General features: G+C 43.3%; 1 protein-coding gene across 1 annotated transcript in view; it reads right to left on the reverse strand.

Annotated features, from left to right (window-relative positions):
* Positions 1-5,714: 5,714 nt before the first annotated feature.
* dthd1 (death domain containing 1) overlaps positions 5,715-12,520 on the reverse strand; it is a 37,759-nt gene continuing 30,953 nt past the window's right edge. Inside the window, exons 10-12 of the mRNA XM_067971512.1 lie at positions 11,352-11,371; positions 10,204-10,250; positions 5,715-5,995 (exon numbers count right to left, since the gene is read on the reverse strand). Of these exons, the coding sequence (XP_067827613.1) occupies positions 5,715-5,995; positions 10,204-10,250; positions 11,352-11,371 (348 nt within the window). The remainder of the gene's footprint in view (positions 5,996-10,203; positions 10,251-11,351; positions 11,372-12,520) is intronic.

Raw genomic sequence — 12,520 nt, forward strand, 5'->3', positions numbered from 1 at the left:
CCTCCTCCTCCTCCTCCTCCTCCTCCTCCTCCTCATTGTCGTCCTCAATGTGGGTGGCGGGTGTGCATGGGGCCTCCTCCAGCGGCACCCCTCTCTGTAGTGCCATGTTATGCAGGGCACAGCAGACAACTATAATTCGTCCCACTCTGAATGGCGTGTATTGGAGCGCTCCCCCGGAACGATCAAGGCACCTGAAGCGCATCTTGAGCAGCCCTATAGCCTGCTCAATTGTAGACCTGGTAGCAATGTGGCTGTCATTATATCGACGCTGCGGCTCGGTAATGGGGTTCCTCAGAGGTATCATAAGCCACGTGTGCAGGGGATATCCCTTGTCGCCGAGGAGCCAGCCGTTGCCGGTGTTGGGTGCGTGGAAGAGGGGCGGGATGGTGGACTCCCTGAGGACGAAGGCATCGTGGCAGCTGCCAGGGTATCTGGCGCACACGTGTAGGAATCTCTGGCGGTGGTCACAAATGAGCTGGGCGTTCATGGAGTGATACCCTTTCCTGTTCATGAACAGCCCTGGCTCATGTGGAGGTGCCTGTATCGCTATGTGGGTGCAATCGATGACACCCTGCACCCGTGGGAAGCCAGCCACATCATGGAATCCCACCGCCCTCTCCATCTGGCTGCGGTCATCCATGGCGTAGTTGATGTAGTTCGAGGCCCTGCGGAACAACCCATCGGTGACCTGCCTTATACACTTGTGTGTAGACGACTGACAGACCCCGGTGATGTCCCCCGTGGCACCCTGGAAGGATCCGGAGGCGAAGAAGTTGAGGGCAGTGGTGACTTTGACGGCGACGGGTAAGAAGATGCTGCTTGGTCCATCCGGGAGCAGCTCGTCATTAAGGAGGCTGCAGATGTCGGCGACTACCTGGCGAGTGACTCTGAGCCTACGTATGCACTGCTGCTCAGAGAGGTCCATGAAGCTGAGCCTCGGTCTGTAGACCCTGTGCGGAGGGTAGTGCCTCCTGCGATGCATCTCTCTCTGCGGATGCCCTCCATCCTGCTGTGCAGGTGGATGTGCCGCAGCACCGTGTTGTGGGGATGCACGTCTCTGAGGCGGACGGCGTGGACTGCGAGGCTGCTGAGGCTGGTCATGCTGTTCGTCCTCCGAGGATGTCAACGCAGCACCCATCTGGCAGGTGTAGGTCTGCGGGGTTGTGCACGCTAGAAAAGTGTGTCCTCGCACAGGGGTTGCACTTCCACGCCGGTGAATCTTCTTGCTTGGAGGAGGGTGGTGGAGGGCAGGCGTTGCCCTATGTTACGGAGTGTCCTCCTGCGTTGGTGAAGGCTCTCCCCCCCCACCTGTGGAATGCACCTTGGCAGCTGCCACAGGCTGCTGGCTGCAACACGTCCGTTGGCAGTGTGAGTGTTTCCCCCAGTATGGGAAACAGTTTCATTTCACCGTAAAATCCCACACTTGTTAAATAAACAGCTCAATCAGGTCATTTAATGACCTGAAATACCTAGGTAAATACACTCAAGTGGAACCCCGCTGGCTTTAATTGCCTGCGGGATTCCCACCAGCGGGGGCTACGCACGCACCCCCGCACGTCAGCGCGGAACCCGGAAGTGGGCGGGATCGAGGCGCGATCCGGTCCCGCTCCTCGATTTCGGGATTTTCGAGGCCCCCCCCACCGAGAACGCACCCGAGACCGGGTGCTAAAATCGGGCCCGCTATCTCTGAACTTTGCCATCTGTTACAGGCTGATCTGCAGACAAATCTTAGAGGATAAACGGCACTTCCCATTGCTGTGAAGGCTACCGCAGCATTTGGTTTTTATGTTACAGGATCCATCCAAACCACCTCCACATCAGCCGTTTACGGCATTTCTCCTAAGTTTCTTCTCAAGTAACACCAGGAGATCAGAGAACCCCTGCAGAAATTCCAGGTGGCAATGTTTGCTAGGAGCAACACATTCACCAACTTTTACTGTGGATAGGAAGCGTCAACTGAACAAGGTGCAGTGCCCCTAAGGAGATCATGAAGGACTTTTGTTCATCAATCAACTGTCTTCTAAAAGAAGGCCCAATAGAGTACAAATCCCTTGCCCTTGCAGCTAAGGAATGCCACAGGCTGGACACCCAGGCCAGTGTTTGCTGTTCCTCTGCAGTTACCTCTACCTTCTCCTCCTCACTTGTGACTTCTGCTTCACCCATTGCTCCCATTAGTTTGTTAAAAAGCATTTTCTTGGCTAAAACTGGCAGGGTAGTCATTTTAAACTGTAGACTAAGTTCAATAGAGACAGAGTTCAATAGAGGAAAATGTAATTGTTTTTCCTCATCTTTGATGTTTTCCAGAATTGATTTTACAAACCCTACAGCACTGTGTAGATAATCAAAATACTCCAATTACATGAGGGCACATTTATTAATTTGACACAGTGCAAGCACCAGTAATAGAGCGGTTAGCAGTGTTAATACTCAAAGCTGAAATAGAGCACGAGGCAGAATCTAATCAACTTTCATTATTCCTTATTATATTTCCTAATAGTTTGCATATATTTTTCTTAAATACTGAGGTTGATCATTTTTCATTTAAAAAATTTTGTTTGATATATAGTTGGAAATAAAAACTTGCCACAATAAAAAAACTAATAACAAAAGCACAATTAAGCTGTTTTAACAAAGAGTTGTTTAACTTTCAGTATGGCAGAAGAGCTTCACATGTACAGATCCAGCATTTAAATGGAATTGAACCAATATAAATCGCTGCATGAGTGTCCACAAGGGACAATTATCCAGTCAAAGGACAAAGACTTGACTTCTACAAATTGGAATATGTATCAGGTGTGTAAATAGGTTAATACAGTTTTGTGACAGGGAAATTGATACATTTTATGAAATTTCTGAATATTTACCAGATTCTTACCTGTCTCATTGAAATCTATGGGGTAGAAAATGGTATGTGTTGGGCCCGTTTTCCAGGCGTAAAATGGGCACAAAGCATGCCAATTTAGCAGTGGGGGTGATTTAGCAGCGGACAGATGCCTAAAACAGGTGTTAGGCCTTGTAAATATGTAAATTATGGGCAGAACGTCTATTGAAGGACCCCATCCACCAATTAGTCAGCGATGAACAGACTAGGCATTGAGCTCACAGTGAGAAACACAGTGGCTAATTGCATATCTCCAGGGAACAGTCAGCATTTCATCAATCTCTTTATGACTGCAAGCAAAGAAAGCCCACAATAGAAGGGACAGTTTGTAAACTGGAGGGAGTTCCCTAGATTGCAAGCCCTGGACATGTCTTGAAGAACTAAGATGTGGAGATGCCGGTGATGGACTGGGGTTGGCAAATGTAAAGAATCTTACAACACCAGGTTATAGTCCAACAAATTTATTTGAAAATCACAAGCTTTCGGAGGCTTTCTCCTTCGTCAGGTGAGTGTGAAGAACTAACACTGAGCATAGTGGGCCGTCACTCCATGATCCCCACTGGAGAAGGGAAAGCAGATGGTATTTTATAGCCTTTGCTCCTGGCTATAAAACTCTTCCACATCCTTCATCTCCCCAAGGATAAGCAGAATTTCCAAAGGAACACCCATGCTTTTCACATGGTGATTCTGCCTATTTCAGGCAAATTATCTTGAGTTAGAGGAGAGGAAGACTGAAATTCAAACCAAAAAAAAAATCTAATCCAACCAAAGTGCAAAGCAAAAAATAACTTTCAAAAATCACAGCAAAGGGTCAGCTTTAAGATTATTGCCATTGACTGTGGGTCTGTGGGAGTATGATTTGCTCCAGCTTTTAAGAGTGTGCAGCAGTAGCCTCCCACCAATAGCGAATGCACTGGAAATCCAGGGGCACAGATGGTATGCTCCAAATCAATAAAATTAAAGACACAAAAGACGCTTGCTCCATAGTACAGAACAAGTCTCCTGTGCCCATCAAAGATCCAATGGAAAACTCAGGACAGTGCATTAAGATACAAATTGGGCACAATGGGGGCGATTTTAACCCATCAGGTAGGAATGGGATGTGCAATAATGCTGCCTTCCGGCCTGTCCTGATATTAACCTGCTCTTTTTAGCAGGTGAGCAGGACACCCAACAGAAGGCAGCCGGGACCTGCCTTAAATATGCAGATTGAGCTACAATGACATTGCCGGGGCCCCACTGCAATCTTAACTCAAGTCTGCACAAGGAAGTCCTCAGGGCTTCCCCGTCACGCAAATGGGAAGCGAAGTCAGGGCCAGAATCTACGTCCCTTTAATTTCTGTTTTGTTTCCTTATGAGGCAGAAGGAGCAGAAGTGTTCCGGCGGGCCCCACAAGGAAACTTGGGTTCGGGCACGAGTGAGTCGTGCATCATTTAAATGAGACCGAGCCATTAAAATCAGCTGGACCTCACTCCGACTACTTTTCTAGTTGCACCACTCACCTTGCCACCCCCACCCCCACCTCCCCACAATGCACCGATCCCACTCTGGGGTTAAAATCACCCCCAATGCCTCTACCCCTGGTTTTTCACTCCCTCTATGCACCACTGGTGCACAGCAACAGAATTTCAATCTCCTAATTATTGACAACACTTGTTTTTGCATTTAATGAAAAAATGCACTGAGGTATGAGGATTTTCCTTCAAATTTAATTAAACATTCCCTACGTTTCCTTAGACCCTGTGTAAGTAACATGCCACATGTTATGCTTTTTAAGTACAGTTTACACTTGGTTCTGGACCCTGTACCACATTTCCTAAATACTGCTGGGACTATTTAGAGTGTGTATATTCCTGATTCTCCCCTTCTTTCTGTGCCTGCCTCTTTGTTAATGACACACATTATTTCCATGTACAGCAGTTTGTTCAAAGCCCGTATCACAAATAAATTAAAATGCAAACCACTCCACTTAATAAAAAAATTAATAACAACTTCAATATTGAAAAAGAAACAAAATTGTATTTGTAAATAAATATGGAATGACACGAAACAATGTATTAAGCGGAAAATGCATGTCAGGTGATGAGGATTATGGAAACTTAATAATATGTGACATAATCAACATAATTTACTGCTCACTCCATCATGTATAAATAAGGTAATCCCAACACTAATCTTTATGCAGATATGTATCTTTGTTATAGGACCCAACAAGGTGACACATATTAGGCACTTTCTAGAAATCAAACTATTTCTAGAGCCTGCATGTTAGTTCACCAAAGCACCTGTACTACAATGTGAAGTAATTCAATCCAGATACTGATTAACACATTCCTATCTAACATCTTATAGTTGTCATGCACAGCTATACTGAAGATTACATATGATATGCTATGGAGGAAACATAAAAGAAACAATTCAAGAACAATAAACAAGTTAGTTTGGTTATGATTCTTGATTCTTTGGAAAGTTGCCTCGTTCTCTTGAGTTCACCAAAAGCTTTGGTACAGAACATCTTTGTGTCATCATTTACCTAATACACTGCTTAATGCCAAGGATGCCAACTCAGGAGAGGCATCACCAATTTTATTTGAACATCAGGACAAGTTTTCTGACTGTGCATTCTCAGCACAAAGCCTCACCCACCAGGAACACATATCAGAAAATCACACTCGTGCAGCCCCTGTTTTTATATTCATAATGGAAGGAAAGCCACGGGCTGCACACAGAAAATTTACTGATGTGCAATCCTGGCAGCCGTGGCTCCATGTTGGGACTGTGCAAACAGAAAATGTATCCTCTAAAGGTTTCATTGGGCCTCCCTGCTGTTTTCTCATCCAGACTCCGATTTTGACCACAACTCTTCTGCTAAATCTTCTCTTCCGCATCTTTTCAAATGTCGGGAAAGGATCTGTATTTTATCTGCGGATGTTGGGAGATTCTTTTTCCACATGTTGAGAAGTTTGAAAATCTGATCTGTTAAATCATCAGGGTTGGTCAGCCTGACCAGTTGAATAGCACTGCGCCGAATTCGAAGGGATGTCACAAGCAGTGCGGCATCTTCTTCAGAAAGTTCTGAAGCCACCCAGTAAAGCACATTCTCAGATGCCGTCTCTGTAAATTGAAGAATTCAGACACCAATAAAAATTAGGAGTATGTGCAGAAATACTTATACCAATTGCATTAATTATCCAGGTTCCAGTTATATCCTAAAGTTTGTGTTCCTTCTAGAATACTGATAGCTATTCCCATTGGCATGACAAATATTGAAGGACCATCATTGCATCTACTTTAATTATGTTCATACTTCACCATAATGCAACTGCCATTCTGGCTTGACACTTAGATCACTTGAACCTTGTAAATAGCCCATTATAACTGTGTAATTTTGAACTAAAGGTAGAAGAATATATGTTCAGACCAAAGTTCAGGTTCTAAACCACATGAAAATGAACAACAGTCAATACAAACAGTGTATTTATACTAATTACAAACATTACTATTTTCATTACATTATTAAGATACTTCTTCATTTACCGTCAACAAAAAATTGATCCTTGAAATTTGGCTGCTCTCTTCTTACATGACAAAATGCTGCTGCAGAGCCACTGACTTAGCCCAGTCTTTCTGCTGGCTTCAGACTGGTGAGCTGACTGCAGGCAGCAAAGTATAAGCCCACAATCAGAAGCTGCTGAACAGACACCGCGCAACAATCGCCAGACAGGAGGGTTCCCTCCCAGTCGGGGAACACTTTAGCAGTCAAGGACATTCAGCCACCGATCTTCGGGTCAGCGTTCTCCAAGGCGGCCTTCGAGACACACGACAACGCAAAATCGTCGAGCAGAAGTTGATAGCCAAGTTCCGCACCCATGAGGACGGCCTCAACCGGGATCTTGGGTTCATGTCACGCTACACGTAACCCCACCAGCAAAAAGGGAGGAAAAAAAAGGGAAAAAAAAGTTATGTGTTTTAATATTCTCTCTCTCTCTCTCTCTGCCATTTAGGTCTCTTTCTTTCTGTCTGTGTAATTGACACAATGTATATCCAGTGTACTGGGACGTGCTGTTCTCCGTGACTGGCCTGTTTGAACAACAACGACACCTGTTGATTGGTGTGATGCTGTCCCAGCCTAATATAAGATATGCGATTTGAGAACCTTCCACTCACTCACCTGACGAAAGGGATAATCTCCGAAAGCTTGTGATTTTAAAATAAAATTGTTGGACTATAACCTGGTGTTGTAAGATTCCTTACAGAAGCTGCTGATCACAGAGCTGTCCAACAAAGAATCACTGATACTACACTTTCACAGACCCAACTCACATCTTCACTGCAGATACATTTGTTAATCAAGTTCACTAGCCCCAAAATGACCCCAAATGTCAATCATATGGCTGTATGACTTGCATGGAATGGCTTGATTCAATAATCTGCAAGCACCGAATCCATTGAAACCAGACATCTGCTGACTCACCAGATTACGTTCACAAAAGATTACTGTCAGTCCCAGCAGCCAAAAGACCCAAAAAAACTCAAAAGCGTCCAAATAAAGTAATCAATGATTTACCTGAGAGCAGCTGATGGTCCCTTTAAATAATCGCTAGAAATGGCACCCTCAGACTGTCCCACCCATGATTTCTATGACTGATTTAGAATTGGCGAATAGGAAGGACGCCAGAGCTGTTAAAAAGTCTAATTTCCAATATGAGTTAACAATCGTCGAGGACTCCCCCTGGTGGCACAAAGCCAGAAAATTATCCCTTTCAAGTGATAGAATCTTAATTTTCAAAGTTACGAAAGAGATTGATAAAGTTGATGCCAAACAAATTGTTCATACCGATGAAAGGTTAAGAACGAAGGGAAATAATTTAAAAATTAGGAAATAATTGCACATCAAGTGAGCTAATAGCAAGTTATTTGGTTACCTGGTCATGTCTGTCCGCTGGAACTTTTCTGTGGCTTAGCTAATGCTGTATGACATTTTATTTTCAAACAGTGCAGTGGACCAACACCAATATTTAGTGCTTTGGATGGGCTGTAACACTCTGCAGCACTAAGTGCTGATTTGCCTCTCCCAGAACTGTCCATGAGCAATTAGTGCAAAGTACACCAGGGGTGGGTCCCTTTGAGACCCAGAGCTCAGTGCCCGATAGTCCTGTCAGGCCTAATTAGACTGAAGGAGGTGCAACACGGGCACACGTGGGTGCATTTAAGGGAACACCATGGGCTGCAGCCATGAAAAGAGGAGGAAATCTGGATGCATTCTTGGCCTTAAAGGCAGCCTTTACTTTAAAGGGGCAGGCACAGTGGAAGCTGTGGAAGTGAAAGGGGCAGCACCGTGATGCCAAGCAATAGGTGTAAGAACAGGGAAAGCAAGTGCGGATATGTAGATTGATCGTGCAGGAATTGGACGAGGGTGTTGGTTTGACTGTGAGACTTCTCTTTTCATTCAAGGTGACATGGTGGGGGCTTCTGTTAATGGCACAGGAGAAAACCAGGTGAATTTCTTCAGCAGCTGCCAAAGGGGTTTGTTCTAATTCCCCCCATCTTCCATCAAGTCATATCACAAAAGGTAGGTGGAGGGGTACACAACACTGGACACAGCTTCCATCACTAAATATAAAAGACTAACACCATTCTGCAACAAGTCTTGAAACAAGATAAACATTTTCTATCCAAAATTCAAAAATAAAGACTTAACTGGATAATACCAGTCTGTCACTTAAGATTAAAACAGCAGTTCAGGAAGCAATAGTGCCAGGTTTTTATGGCAGCAGTTTGTCCCTGGTCTACACTCAGTGCTGTTAGAGGAAATCATGTACAAAGCCCTCTCACAATCATTTTCATGTAATTTACATAGCTGCATCCTATTCCGGTGCAGACAATAGAAAAAAATCCTAGAGGAAATTTGAATGCAGTGCTATTCAGGAGCAAAATGGAAGCATTTTTTCTCCGCATTGGACTACTTTTTTTGGTCCGATTTGGGAACTGGGCACTGAGCTCTGGGTCTCAAAGGGACCCAGCTACAGAAAGACATTTGGATGTACTACAGATTTGGTTTTCCTACAATGCACTGCGATAAAATACATTGAGTACTGACCAATAAAGCAAAATATACAGGGAAGTAGAATAACTTCATTGCCGGAGAGAGAAGAATTGCAATGCTTAATAGATCCAGGGTTCCTTTTAGGGAAGAATAAGGGCATTTTGGGATTAAATGTGCAGTTTAGCTCTGAATACTTATTGCAGAACACTTCTATCTGCAGTGCACCTGAGGTCCTAACATACTGTAGGTAACAGTAATATATTTATAACCCTCGCTGTTTTAATTTTGAATTACAGTAGAATTCAGTGTATGAGTTTCCTTAATTTAATGTTAACGTTAGGGTAACAATTTAAAAATTGAAGTCCTTACATTGGAGCCATGAGGAGCCTCATGCACTTACAGCATGTTTTTAAATGATATATGGATCAGGTACCTACGTATCTATAAAATTCTGCACAAGGTCTTTCACTCTAAATGCTGAGAGGTTGTTTCCCCTGGCTGGAGAGTCTAGAACTAGAGGGCATAGTTTCAGGATAAGGGGTCAGCCATTTAAGACTGAGATGAAGAGGAATTTCTTCACTCAGAGGGTTGTGAATCTGTGGAATTCTCTACCTCAAAGGGCTGTGGATCTGAGTTATTGAGTATATTCAAGGCTGAGATAGATCGATTTTTGGGGTCTAGAGGAATCAAGGGATATGGGGATCGGGTGGGAAAGTAGAGTTGAGGTCGAAGATCAGCCATGATCTGATTGAATAATGAAGCAGGCTCGAGGGGCTGAATGGCCTCCTTTTGCTCCCAATTCTTATGTTCTTGTGTTCTTATTTCTTTCCAAATATCCCTGTTACTTTTTCCTTATTTTTCTTGTTTCCTTCTTTCCTTCATTTCTATTTCCCTTTGTTTTCTTCAAAAAGTTTGGAAAGCACAGGAATTATGGCTATCAATCTAGGGGGAGGATTCTGGGGCTGCCTGTTTGGGTGAGAGGAGCAAGTTGGCAAGTCCAAGAGAAGAAGGAAAGGAAACCTGACACCTGATCCAGATGATTAGGGAACAGGAAGGTTTGGGAGAATGGGACAGTGGAAAAAAAACAGGGGAGTCTGACAATAGGTTCAGAAATAAATGGAGTGACTTAGATTATGGAATGGGAAAATGGAATTTGATTTTCTGGCTGCATGGGGCAGGTGGGAGAACCCACAAGGACATTCCAGCCTAATGTGCTTAAAACAACTGTTTACTCTATATAAAGTTTATTAATAATTCACAGAAACATTTTCTTTGCCTTTGTGACATTTCTCATGTGACATTACTTTTAGCGTGCAACAGAATCTTGAAACAAAGACACAGGTAATGTCGTTAAATTTAATAAACAATGGTCGAGAAATTCCTCCGAGCTGCTCCCGTAACACCGGCGGAGCAGGAGGAGCTTCGAGGAATTTCCTGGCCAATAACTTAGTTCTTTTCCTTACCTGATGAGGTAACTTTGTTCACATTTGTTGAACGACTAAGAATCTTTTCTCTCTATAATAAAAGTAGAGCATAAAAGAATAACAAAGACAAGAGACAAAATAAAGCAAAAGTGAAACTAAATTGCTGCAGAAATTCTCTTGCAAAACTTTTTCCCCTTTCTTTTCCTTTCCTGAAGGCAATTTTCCTGACCTTAATGCTACTTCTCTCTGCATTACAACAGTCACTGCACTTCAAAAAATTAATTTATTGGCTGTGAAACACTTCAGGATCTCCTGAGGCCATGAATAGTGCTAAGAACATAAGAACATAGGAAATAGGATCAGGAGTAGGCCCTTGAGCCTGCTCTGCCATTCAGTAAGATCATAGCTGATATTCGACCACAACTCCACTTTTCCGCCTGATCTCCATATCACTTGATACCCTTAGAGTCCAAAAATCTATCAATCTCAGCCTTGAATATACTCAACGACTCGGCATCCACAGCCCTCTGGGGTCAAGAATGCCGAAGATTCACAACTCTCTGAGTGAAGAAATTACTCCTCATCTCAGTCCTAAATAGTCAACCCCTTATCTTGAGACTTATGACCCCTAGATCTAGACTGTCCAGCCAGGGGATCTCCTCTCAGCATCTACCCTGTCAAACCCTCTCAGAATCTTATATGTTTCAATGAGGTCACCTCTCATTCTTCTAAACTCCAGAGAGTATAGGCCCATTCTACTTAATCTCTCCTCATAGGACAACCCTCTCATCCCAGGAATCAATCTAGTGAATCTTCATTGCACCACCTCTAAGGCAAGTACATCCTTCCTTAGATAAGGAGACCAAAACTGTACACAGTACTCCAGGTGTGGTCTCACCAAAGCCCTGTACAATTGCAGCAAGGCTTCTTTACTCTTGTACTCTAACCCCCTTGCAATAAAGACCAACATACCATTTGCCTTCCTAATTGTTTGCTGTACCTGCATATTAACTTTCTGTGCTTCTTGTACAAGGACACCCAAATTTCTCTGAGCAACAACATTTAATAGATTCACACCACTTAAAAAACATTCTGTTTTTCTATTCTTCCTGCCAAAGTGAATAACTTCACATTTCCCCACATTATACTCCACCTGCCACCTTCTTGCCCACTTACTTAAACTGTCTATATCCCTTCACAGACACTTTGTGTCCTGCTCACAGCTTACTTTCCCACCCAGCTTTGTATCATCAACAAACTTGGATACATTACACTTGGTCCCTTCATCTAAGTCATTAATATAACTGAGGCCCAAACACTGATCCTTGCAGCACTCCACTAGTTACAGCCTGCCAACCTGAAAATGACCCGTTGATTCCTACTCTCTGTTTTCTGTCCGTTAACCAATCCTCTATCCATGCAAATATATTACCCCCAACCCCATGAGCCCTTATCTTGTCTAACAACCTTTTGTGTGGCACCTTATCGAATGCTTTTTGAAAATCCAAATGTATTATATCCACTGGTTCCCCTTTATCTACCCTGCTAATTACATCCTCAAGAAACTCTAATAGATTTGTCAAACCCGATTTCCCTTTCATAAAACCATGTTGACTCTGCCTAATCATATTATGATTTTCTAAGTGCCCCATTACCACATCCTTAATAATGGTGGATTCCAGCATTTTCCCGACTATTAATGTCAGGCTAACTGGCATGTAGTTCCTTTTTTTCTTTCTCCCTCCTTTTTTGAATAGCAGTGTTACATTTGCTACCTTCCAAACCACAGGGACCGTTCTAGAATCTAGGGAATTTTGGAAGATCAAAACCAATGCATCCACTATCTCTGCAGCCACCTCTTTTAGAACCCTAGGAGGCCATCAGGTTCAGGGGGTTTGTCAACTTTTAGTCCCATTAATTTCTCTTTACTAATATTGATTACTTAAAGTTCTTCACTCTTGTTAGACCTTTGGTTCCCCACTATTACTGGTAAGTTTTTTGTGTCTTCTACTGTGAAGACAGATACAAAATATTTGTTTAACGTCTCTGCCATTTCCTTATTCCCCATTAAAATTTCTCCTGTCTCAGCCTCTAAGGGACCCATGTATTCTTTTCCTTTTTACATACTTATAGAAGTTCTTACAGTCTGTTTTTATATTTCTTGCTAGT

Source organism: Heptranchias perlo, chromosome 1 (genome assembly GCF_035084215.1).
Source record: "Heptranchias perlo isolate sHepPer1 chromosome 1, sHepPer1.hap1, whole genome shotgun sequence".
NCBI lineage: Eukaryota > Metazoa > Chordata > Chondrichthyes > Hexanchiformes > Hexanchidae > Heptranchias > Heptranchias perlo.